This window comes from Ammospiza caudacuta, chromosome 3 (assembly GCF_027887145.1).
Source record: "Ammospiza caudacuta isolate bAmmCau1 chromosome 3, bAmmCau1.pri, whole genome shotgun sequence".
Lineage (NCBI taxonomy): Eukaryota > Metazoa > Chordata > Aves > Passeriformes > Passerellidae > Ammospiza > Ammospiza caudacuta.
This window is the reverse complement of record NC_080595.1, coordinates 44,058,204-44,070,330: the sequence shown is the minus strand read 5'-3', so window position 1 is coordinate 44,070,330 and position 12,127 is coordinate 44,058,204. Positions and strand designations below refer to the sequence as shown.

Genomic DNA, 12,127 nt, shown 5'->3' with positions numbered 1-12,127 from the left:
TAGCAGTAACCCCACCTCTTTTGATTCCTCATAGCTTAGATATTGACTTTAGATACTGATCACTGAAATGCCTGTTTCACTCAACTGCGCAGGTAAGTCAATTCCCAAGCCAGTGTTGAAGAGCAAAAAGTATTCAACAGCAGTGAAAGCAGAGATGTGTTAGGTAGAGGAGAAAGGTTTTCTTCTTCACCACTACCTTCCTTTCATAACTTTGGATTTATATTCAGCTGGGGGACTTGGACTATGAAGCAAGAGCTAAGAAACAGAAGAGCAATGAAGCATCATATCCAGAACTAGCTGGGACAAATAACTGATTGAATTCTGACTTGTTCCCAGTCCTGGGCTGCATTTCATTTTCTTTACAGTAAACTGTCTTTGGAAGACTAAGATGAAAGAAAGATTTTCTGTATTAGCAGGAGGATAATCAGAGGTGCTTTATTAGGTCTCAACCCTGGAAGAACTTTCTGACTGAGTTCTTCAACTATTTTAGCATGCATGTCTGTGGTATAATCATCTATATCTATAGAACATCATCTATGTCTCTTAATTTATGTCCTCTCAAACCTTTGATCTCTGTATTTTTGAACATGAGCTTTTTCATCATAACAGTACTTCTCTCACTGCCATGTTATACCCTTCTCCCTCCAAAAAAATTGCCACTCAAAAATTTTACTGCTTCATTTAATGCAGGTTGTAGTACTCGACATGACTTTTCTTTAAAATATTTGCAAACAGCAATAACAAAGCCTCAAAAATAAGTAACTGATCTTTTTTGCAAGCAAGGAGAATGAATGAAACTGTCCATACTGATGCATACAGTCTCAGTGAAAATTTTTCTTTTGATCCCAGGACTTTAATAAATTCTTATTGAATCATACACAACAAGCATATATTGTTTCTATTAATATAAGCAAATCTTCAGGCAATAACACCAATCTGATTGCTCTGATGTTGTGCTTTGCACAGTTTGTAAACAATTACATGCCTTCAAAAAAAAAATAAGGCCTAGAAAACACTGTCCAAGAGGAAGTCTGGGGACTATATCCAACCTGTCCTGATGTTTCGGTCCATCCTTCCCTTTTCCTTAGGATTGCAGACAGAGAAGTCCTCTCATAAATGAACGTTGCTCAGGCACCCCAGATTTGCTTCTTATCAGCCATCAGACAGTTGGAAGTGGGTAGGAAAGCACATGGGAATCACTGAAGAGAGTACAATGGCTTCCCTCCAAATTTCCCCTCATCACATTCCAGCTGCAGCAGCCAATGTGCATTTGCTGGAGAGAAGCCAAATGCACAAAACCAACCCCTGTCATTAACCACTGGTTCAGTCTCTTTCTAGGAAAGGTTCAATGCAGAACTACATTTGTGTCATTGGAACCTTAAAAATAATACATGAAAATTATTTCAAGAGTGGGGGAATTCAGGGCTAAGGTTTTTGAGTACTTTTCTGGTGGAAAGACCTAAATAACAGTGTCAGAAAATGCAGTTTCAGCCAAACACAAGTTCAAATTCTGATTTTTTGTTCATTGCCAAAAAGCTATGCTCACTTTGGCTACAACTATTTTTTACATGTACATGCTGATAATTAGAACATCTTTCTAGAGAATGGGAAGTACCTTTCCCATTCATAGAGATGTGAAGTACTTAACCTCGAGGACAAGTAAAAGTTAAAGTAAATGGCTTTATCTTTGATGTTCTGGATCTAATATGAAAAAACTCGTAAGTATGCAACTGAGTGGCTAAGAAAAAGATGTTAAATACTCAGAAAATATATATGTTTAACATTTTAAAAATTTTCAATATTGTTTTAAAAAATAATGAATGCACACCTTCCTTAGTAAGCTGTTTCTGGACAGAAAATATATAAATTCTGTATTCTTCAAATAAGAATGACTTTCTTGGTAAAACAACCAGAGGGAATACAATAAACCTGAAATGATCATCACTGAATTGAGGTCCAAAGTTCTCCTCTCAGAAAGAAGTCCAATTTCCACCCCAACCCCAGCCCAAAAGACTGTGACTTCCAGCATGTCTATACCCACTGCTGTCCCTGTCTGGGTGTGAGGGAGAGGGATGCTAAATACCAGTGCATGCAGAGAGTGCTGTGTCTACCCTGCTTCCTTTCAGTGGCCAGCCGGGGGGTTGCCTTTTGCCTTTCTGTGCCTGTCCTGGCTGAAGGGAAAAGTCTTCTGGAGCATGAGGGCATGACCCAGTGGGGAGGAAGCCTGCAGCAAGGGCAGATATTAGCAGATGCCTGAAAGAAGCAGAAAATGACAGAGCCAAGTCTTTGAAGCAAGAAATTCTTTCTTAGTCACCCAGAGACACCAAGGGTGAGGTTGTGCAAGACAGCTGGGTCAATCAGACAGCTTGCTGCCACCAAAAGTGAGTGTTTTGTGCTGTTTCAGAAAGCTGGGGGTGTCTAACAAACAGAAGAGCTTATGCAAAAAAAGGAGCAGACAACTGCAGTCAGAAGTGGAAAGTAAGCCTAGCCTTTGGGGCAGCCATGAGCTCAGATTTCGCAGGAATATTCAGCCTGTGTGGGGCCTGCTGCAACCCAAAATGCCACAAAATGTTGCTGGACTGAGACAAAGAATGCGAGGAGAAACGTCTGTTATATTTTTATGTTCTCACTTGGAAGAAACTGAGTTTCTGTATTTTAAACATTAATTGTCTGAGTTTAGCTAAATGTAAATGTAAAGCGTTTATAAATTTACAGTCCTCTCAGTGCTTATGGTCTGTCCACTGTAAAAAAAAGCTCTAGGTAGCATCACCTCTAAGCTTTGGACAACTGAAGATCCTTTCAGTTAGTTAAGGTATCCTAGTCTGGATTACTTGGGATAAAAGAGGCCAGGGAGCAGCTCTGCAAGGAAATTTGAGGGAACATTTGTCTTTGGCAGGGATGAGGGAAGGCAACTGTAGCCTATGGAGCCATGACTGAAAAAGAATGTGTATCCTGAGTCTTTGGAAATGGCACTTTATCACTTCACATTCAGAAATGTATAATCACCCCTTTAAAGCCTACGTTCAGTCTCAGAAAAGACATTTTACGCAAGAAATTAAAAACTAAGTTGTATGAAAATGCTATATTAGTTTCAGATCAAATCAAAAAGATTTAGCCTTACTTTGAAAAGGCACAACTGGAGCGAGACATGAGACTGAATTATCTTCCGAAAGATAATTTTTTCATTATCTTTAACAGGACCAGAAACAAATACAAAGTAAGCATTTTACTAGAAAAAGATAGTTTGATGAACTATAGATGAAACTAAATGAAACAAAGGAAAAATATTTAAAACTGCGTTCCTTAGGAAGGGACTTTCATTACAGACAAGGTTTCCAGCCTGTACACCCATAAGCATACATAGATTGAGAGGTCAGAAGAAGGAAATCCTTTAAATGGTGTAACATCAGATGAGAAACTATAAGATTTCACAAATCAGCAAAGACTGATGATGGTATTTCTAGAAGTAAATCCAAACCAACCTGGAATGAAAACTTGTGAAAGGGAAATAAAACTGATCAATTTCTGAAAATAATTTTTTTTTAAATTGGAGGAATCAGTGAAAAGTAACAGTCTTCATAGACTAAAATGATTTATGTCCATCCAAAGCTTTCATTAATTCTCAGAAGAGTTTCTGTACAACCATTACCTTGTCTACTAATAACCAAATCCAGTTTCAGCCTTTTAATCATCAAGAGTCTGAGCTCATCTCCTCAAGTCATAGTGCAATAATTTCTGTGAAAAATGTTGTTTGGAAGCTAAAAGTCCTTTCCCTCTGTAGACCTGAAAGTTTGGCTGCACCCCTCTCAGCTTACCCATAATTCACCACCACATCATCTAATTAAGTGAGATGAATCTAGAGCATATTATATTTAAAATAAGTCACATAAAGCATTTTCTAACACAGTTTTTTAAAGATTGGTTGACAATTTGAGATGCTACAACTCAGACATCAAATTATCACTAAATTACCTATGATATTTACATATGACAATTTTATAACTTTTCTGTCTGAGAAAAAATGAGAATTCAAGTGGAGCATTTAAGGAGATGTAATCTGGATAAAATATCAACTCCTTTTTTTTCCCCCTCAAATGGCCTGTTGTTTCTCTAAGTGATTTGGAGCAAATGTGAAGGCAACCAGGAAACCCAAATGCTGGGACTGAAAGGTATGGGGAGAGGAAAAGGGTCCAAGAGTCTGGATGGCAGGTGAGCATGTAGCTCCACCCAGCACCAAGAAATTACCTTCATCCTGCAATGAAGAAAGCCTATGGAATCACCCTCTGACTTCCTACAGGGAGCAACCCCTGCTCCTGTTCCTCCACAGAAATCTGAATTCATCATGGACATTGTTGCTGTGTTATGTGCCGCCACACAATTCTGTACTGCAGCAATGGACACTTCATCAAGCAAGAAAGACCCACCCATTTCAGGAAATCTGGTGAGAATCACATCATCACTTGTAGTTTACAAGAACTTCAGAGTTTCCAAAGTTTCTGGATTGCTAAGGGCCCTTAGGCTGCAAAAAATCTTTGCAGAAGAAAAAACCAAACCAACGGACCTTAAGATGTTACCTCTTTAGCTTAATAAATGCCTTTTGAATATTTCAGGGTTTTTTTTTTCCCATTTCTGATTAGGCTTGTTCCCTACTTTAACTCCTTGTTCAACTCCTTGCAGACGTTGAGATTACAGAGTGTTTTCTGTTGTCTAGATAGCTTTCCCTATCACCATATAGTAAAATGTGCTGTACTAAGTAACCGGTAAACATGTTGATAGTTGCAAAAATTATGGGTCATGGTCACTTGCCTCTTTTCATCCATGGAAGCCCAGAATAAGACAAAGTTCTACTCTTCTGGCAATGGAAACCTACAATCCCAGAATCATCAGGTTTAAACAAACATACCTGTCCATGCAGAGCTTTTTTACATGTGCAGCTCTTGCACACACATTTAGAAAATCTGCCTGGAAAGCAGGCTTTGAGTGACCCTTCAGAGCTGAATCTGCATCACTTCCCATTATCCCTGTCACACAAGGGATGCAGGGCATGGCAGCCAAAGCCCATCCCACTGTCCAGCCAGGTGCACAGCAGCCAGGAGCACTTGGGCAGCCCCAGCCCAGGCATCGGACACTCTCCTGGGGAAGGTGATGGGCTGAGGACTGGCCAGGATGTAGGTCTGTGCATGGGTCCAGCTTGGCGGGGCCAGTGGCCAGGGCAGCCTCTGGGGAGCTGAAGCCTGACCCTGCTGCACCATCACTGGAGCAGGGCCTGAGAGCCTGGAGCAGAGCTTGGCATGGAGCCCTGGGCCATGGGCAGGGTAGGGGTAGTCCCGAGGAGCTGTGCAGCACTTTGACAGGGACTTAAGAATTTCCCAGTTTTGTTAATTACATTTGTGGTTTCTGGTTGCTCAGTACTTAATCTTAGTTCAGTGTAAGAGTCCTGCTGGTAAATCTACCTAGGAATATGGCAGAGGAATACTTCTTCCAAGGAACCAAATTCCATTTGCCAGACAGACGCCTCCTTGGCTTTTGTGGTTTCCTATGATGCTGGTTGTGACAAGGGTGATGAGACAAGGTTGTGACATTGTAGATGTCACAGATGTAGCAAGGACATCAACATCAGCAAGGAGGGTGTGGAAAACATACCTATGTAGCATAAGTGCATTTATTGTCAAATAAATGCCACTCTAATAGTTTGCTAGTTTAGCTTAGGGTCATCAAGGGGCTTCTTTCCTTCAGTCCTCCCGTTTGAATGTTGTGGTTCTTCCTACTTGCCACTTACCTTCCTAGAGAGTCCAATAGGAGTAAAATGCTCCAAAAAACATATAGCGGCTTGTTACTTAAGAACTCATGGCCCTCTGATCTTTATAAATTCCACCCTTTGCCATACCAATGTGTGAAGTTTGCCAAAGTGTCAAAGGCCTTTCTGACCTGCCAACACCATGGCAGCTATGATGGATCTAAACACAGACTAATATATTCTACCTATTCTATAGACATTTGGTGGTTCAGACCCACACCATATATCCATGTCAAGTCCACTCTGGGCCAGAGGAGAAGCTCTGTGTTGATCCCTCTCTCTCACCAACAAGACCTGCAGGGGCCTCATTCATCAAGAAGCAGAGACAGGGATGCCACCAGACTGCTGCCATGATGGCTGTGCACCATCTCCCTCCTGAAAGGATGCCAGGCATTCACTTGAGATATACACACATTTTATTTGGCTACATCAGTCAAAGCACAAGGTCTAGACACCTAAGAATTATCTACCAAATTCTTGGAGGTACCAGGTAGTTGTCAGAGGAGTTTCTCTCTTCTCTCATGGGAACGAAAAATGGGCACTATCCACCTTAGGAGAATCACCTTTGGAACATGACTTGCTGTCATGCTATTCATCTGCTTATTTTCAGGCCTTGCAGTACACATCATATTTTATCTTTGCTGCGATCTTTGTTCCTCCTAGGGAATCTTGAAATTTCTGGTCCATTTCTTCATTCTGAGCCTTAGAGAAGACGTCCCTCCAGTTTCCAACAACCCCTGTGTATGAGTACCAAAAACTGAAGGGAGATGCTCCTGAGAGAAAATAATATCTAGCCAGCAGTGGAGCAGAGTCATTGACTACACAAGGCGGGAAGGACCACATAAAATGCCCTGAGAGGTCTGATTGCCTAGGAGAGGAAAGGTATCAAAGAACAGAAGCAAAGGCTGTAGCCAGATAACAGGGAGCATTTCTGGTTAGCTGCCTGCAAGTGCTCCCTCCCCAGAAGGGGATTTCCAAGGTGACCTCATGAAGATTTTACACAGAAAAAGGGGAATCTGGTTTTGTCACAGGAGAAAGCTCATTCATTAATTACTTCCTCTGTAGGGAGAAATTTTTTGTGGTAGATGGTATAGAGGAGATTGGCTTAATCCCTCTTCCTCCAAGGAGTGATGAAAGAAATGGATTTTAAAAAGCCCATGCTTGCAGTACTCAGAAACCAAAGACTCTAGAGGTTGTGGGGAGCAGGAAGGCTGCCAGAGCTCTAACACAGGCCTGAGAGAGACCATCTCTGGCACCACCTCTGACATGTCCATTGAGAGGAGACACATAAAGCTCTTGCTGAGTGGGTAACAGGAAGATGCCAGTGCCACCCCTCACCTTGGCACCTCACTTACCTAACTAAGCAGGGCCATTACAGAAAAAGACAGCAACACAAAAGCAGTGACTGAGGACATTAAGACTGGCACTCTGATAAAGTTTCTCACAAACAGCCCCCAAATCCTGTCAACAGCAGAAGCTTTCTGTACAGGTGGCACCACAGGAGAGAACTCACACAGACAGTCCAATGAGTTCATGGCTAAGTAAAGTAACATACTCAAAACTCCTTCTAGAGTTCTCCTTCAGAAGGCAGGTCTCCAATTGCAGAGACTTACCTTTCCGGAAGAGGACGTCCCCAAACTTTCCATGGGTTTCACTGGATTTCTCTTTCATAGCTTTGAAAGTGGTCTTCTTGGCAATTCTGGAAAAATCTTCCTCACACAGGGAAAATCCAAAGAAGGAAGCGATCTTTTTCATCCCCAGTATTGGGTCCTGTCCAAAGGAACATAGCACAGAGGTGAAACCAAGAGATTTGACACTCTGGCTGTGGCATGGAGCCAGTGCCCTGTGGGAAGCCCAGCAGGGGAAGCTGCCGCCCACAATGTCACCAAGGAATTCCAAGAGCTCTAACAGAAAACTTCTCAGACCAGGAAACCTACACATTTTGGCCTCAGTTTCAAGGCCTTTCCTTCTTTCCCAAAATCTGTGCCTCTGCTAGATAAAACTCCTTCCACAAATAGGCAAGGCTATCCTCCTCCTAGCATCCATGGGCTTGCCCCAATCATAAATGAGTAATTCAGAAAGGCACATCCTTCTAAAGACAGACTTGCCCCAAGAGTTTCTACTTTCCCACACCCATACATATCAGGAGGGATGCACTACACAGTCATCAAGGAAGAGCTGGGTGGAACGTCACACCTCTTTGAGTTCCTCATAGCTTATTGTCATGATCCTCTCGTTGTCAATGTATTTGTTCCATTCCACCATGTGGTCAAAGTAGGATCCCCAGGCCACTGCAAACAAAGAAGAGGCATAACTGTCTAGAGTACTCCTCAATTACAGGCCTTTAACAAAATCAGAGGAGTCAGCCAAGACAGCTTTCTAAGTGTGGCTTTAGAATGGTGAAGAGGTAACCAGCTCAACATGTCTGTTCTTTCTTCTGAGGTCAGTGCAGCATGGCCCAGGTCCGTCCACTTGATATGGCAAACCACAATTGTGGGAATGGTAAAGTCAGGCTAAAGCTTTCTCATGATCTCTCCATTCTGAGAGATTGGTACTCTTGTTTCTGCCACAACAGGGGCCTGTGTGTCTGCTCTGGAGTGCCTTGGTTAGGTATGTCACAGAAGGATTCCCATGCACAAGGCCCTGTGTATGCCACTCATGTTAGGAGAAATTCCAGAGGATGTAGGGCAAAGTACATTTTCCATTCATGAAGTCTGCAAAGTACTCATCCCAGGAGGCAAAGGACGGCGTCACTGACAGGTTGTTGCAGAAGTGGTAATAGGAGACAGCCGTGTCCTTGGGGTTCCGAACTAGCACAAGGATCTAGAGGAAGAAAATACATCTTTTACTGACCAAAGTGCTGTCTTCTTGACATATCACATAGAGTCATTGAACCACAGAATCATTTAGGTCATCAAGTCCAACCATTAACCAAACAGTACCTAGTCCATCACTAAACCATGTCCCTAAGTATCAGATCTACATTTTTTTAAAATATCTTCAGGAATAGTGACTCAAACACTTCCCTAGCAACCAGTGCTTGGCAACCCTTTCTATGAAGAAATTTTTTCTCATATCCAGATCCAAATCTCCCTCAGTGCAACTTCAGGCCATTTCCTTTTGGCCTGTCACTCATTACTCAGAGAAGAGACCAAGCTCCACCTTGCTACAACCTCCCTTCAGGTGGCAAGGGTACCCCTGAGCCTCCTTTTCTCCAGGCTAAACAACCCCAGCTCCCTCAGCTGCTTCTCCTAAAACTTATGCTCCAAACCCTTCACCAGCTCCAGTGCCTTTCTCTGGACACACTCCAGGACCTCAATGTCCTCCTTGTAGTGAGAGGCCCAAAACTGGACACAGTGCTCAAGGTGTGTCACTTACCAGTGCCAAGTACATGGGGACAATCACTGCCCTAGTCCAGCTGATCACATTATTTGATCATATATCCTACCCATCATATATTCTGATCCATGCCAGCATGCCACTGGCTTTCTTATCCACCCAGGCACAGTTCTGGCTCATGTTCAGCCACTGTCAACCAGCATCCCCAGGTCCTTTTCCACTGGGCAGCTTTCTAGCCACTCTGCCCCCAGTCTTTAGTGTTGCACAGATTTGTGTGACCCCCGTTTTGTAGGATAAATACATACCTTATTTAACCTCATTCAATTGGCCCATTGTCTGTTCAAATCCCTCTGTAGGGCCTCCTACCCTCCAGCAAATCAACACTCCCACCCAACTTGGTGTTGTCTGCAAGCTTACTTGTCCACTAAAATGCACCAGACCATCCAATTCTGGTCTAATTCCTTTTCTTGAGTAAGAAAGCAGAGCTTTGGCATATCACTTGTTGCTAATCTAAGCTTCAGGCTGAAAACAAGAAACTTTTCAGTGATTCCCTCAAGACAGTTCTGACCTAGTTCCAACCCAGACAAATGAGTTCATCATCTACTAAACAAAAGAGCCACAAACAGTCTCTAGATGTAGCCTAGCTTCTCTCTGCAGTAATTCCCATCTAAGATTATCTTAGCCACAGCCTGTGGTGGGCTTTCCACAGGTACCCTGGTTTTGAAGGCAAGTTAAACCAGACAGAATTACTCCTTGCCTTGCTCAGGTTTCTACCACCAACCTGGAAGCACCTTTCTGAAGGAGAGCTGAAATGACAGTGATATTCAGCAACAAACCCACCAATAGTCAGCAAAGCTGCAGCTGGTAGAGGATCTTTGTTCACAGCCTTGGCACACTGAGCTGTCACTTCAACCTTGGAAATGTGGCTGTGTGTTGACCAGCTCAGATGAAAATTTAGAAAAGACATCTCACACAGAGGAAAGCTAATGTAGGATAGAAAGATTTTGCAGTGTGATGCAAAGAGAATACTCACCTTAGCCTTGCTTTGGAAAATGGATGGAGGCAGGAGATCAGCTCTCAGATGGGTTACTATAATTCTTCTGGAAGGAAGCTGTTTCATCCTCTTTAAAGAAAGTGAGACGCAATGTGACAAGACAGAAGTAGCTTATTCAACTTATTTGAGTTGTGCCTGTTCAGTTATTGTAGGTTATAAGAAAAGGTGAGACCAGAGATGTATCTTATCACTTGGAAAACCCACAGGGATGCACTGGCGGTGTAGGCCTCTGCCAACCTCTGCCACCAAGCACCATTTCACATGACACAGGCCTAATAACATGACACCTAAGAAAAAGGTCTTACTAATTAAAGTTATTTGGTCTATGGCAGGAGGACCCTGTCTCCCATCAGAGGCCCTTGTTTTCGAACACCAGAAGCACTAGCACATGCTACTTCTGCAGACCACGGCTGTTGTTAAGGCTCTAGGTTCTCCATTACCTCTGAGATCAGCCATTGTTTTTTAGCTATTACTCCCTGTAGGAAGAGCAGGGACTGTAATTTCAGTTCCTGCTTACCTCATATATCCCAGGATCCCCAAATTCTAGACGCTGGAATGTCTCTAGCTTCTTTTCAGCATTTATTCTCTCTTTCATTTCCTCTTCTGTATATTTGGCATCTGCTAACTCCTTCACCATTTGTTCAAGCCAATTAGTTCCTGAAAGGATAAAGACACCAGTAGGACATCCATTACACTTCACTTTTTCATGTACACCTGGCTGATGTAAATACTGTCAAATTGGTTTCAAGTGAACCAGTTTGGTTCAATGTTGTACTTTAACCTTTCAACAAATGTGTGTGCGCTGGTTTTCACAGCAATGGAATTAATTTTCCCCATAGTGGCTGGTATGGAGCTATGTGTTGAATTTGTGCTGAAAACAATGTTGGTAACACAGAGATGTTTTAGTCATTGCTGGCAGTAATTGCACAGTGTCAGGGCCTCCTCTGATTCTCACACTGAGCTGCCAGAGAGTAGCTTGAAGGTGCACAAGAAATTAAAAGGGGACACAGATGGGACAGCTGACCCCAACTGATCCAAGGATTATTCTCTTCCATATGGAGTCATGCTCAGCAATAAAATGTGAGGGAAGAAGAAGGAAAGAGAGATGCTGAGAGCTCAGGCACTTGTCTTACCATGTCACTGTCATGGGTGATGGAGCCCGGGACACAGCTGAACATTTGACTGGTGGAAGGATAGAATGAATTCCTTACTTTGCTTTGCTTGCACACATAGCTCTTGCTTCAGGTATTTAATTGTCTTTATTTCAACCATGACTCCTCTCACTCTGTTTCCCTCCCCCATCCCATTGCAGGTGAAAGAGTGAGTGGCCCTGTGGGGCCACTGAGTTGAGCTGGGAGTTTCCAGCTGAGGGTAAATCACAGCCCTGGTGAATAATCAACCAGGGTGTGCCCAAGGTCAAAGGGGCAGAGCTGTTGAGCAGATACTGTGGAGTGCTACCTTGCTTGCTTCAGGGTCACATCTCATCCCTTGGCAGAAGCAGAAGCTGACCTCTATTGCTCTTTTCAACTCCTTTCAACTTCCCTACTTATTGGTTACCACACACTACTCCAGAAATGGATACACCTCCCAGGATAAAGGTTCCTTGCAGGCAATGGCTGTGTCCTGCATCCAGGCACTGTAAGGCAATGTCCAGACCTGAGGACAGGTATCACCCAAACCAAATTTCTCAGGATGAAATACTCAAATCTGAGAATTTTTTGTAATTAAATCTGACAGGAAGGACACTTGCATGTGAACTTTTATAGGAATAGTGTAAATCAAATTCTACTTCTTGCCTTTCATTTGTCTCTCCTCATGTCCATAATTTAGTCTTTCGGTGAAACTGTTCCTTCTGGGGCTGTAATTGTGTTCTGGGGGACACCTTTTTAGAAGGTGAGGTGTGCTGAGATGGTGAAATCGATATTTCCACTGGTCAT

At 42.9% G+C, this 12,127-nt stretch overlaps 1 protein-coding gene across 1 annotated transcript; it reads right to left on the bottom strand.

The window, feature by feature from the left end:
- Positions 1–6,403: 6,403 nt before the first annotated feature.
- LOC131555433 (sulfotransferase 6B1-like) lies at positions 6,404–11,462 on the bottom strand. Its single transcript, XM_058801468.1, has 7 exons — positions 11,402–11,462; positions 10,708–10,847; positions 10,170–10,259; positions 8,494–8,620; positions 7,994–8,088; positions 7,411–7,567; positions 6,404–6,534 (listed from the first exon to the last, which is right to left on the bottom strand). Exons 1-7 carry the CDS (start codon positions 11,460–11,462, stop codon positions 6,404–6,406), a joined length of 801 nt encoding a protein of 266 aa, XP_058657451.1.
- Between the last annotated feature and the right edge of the window lie 665 nt (positions 11,463–12,127).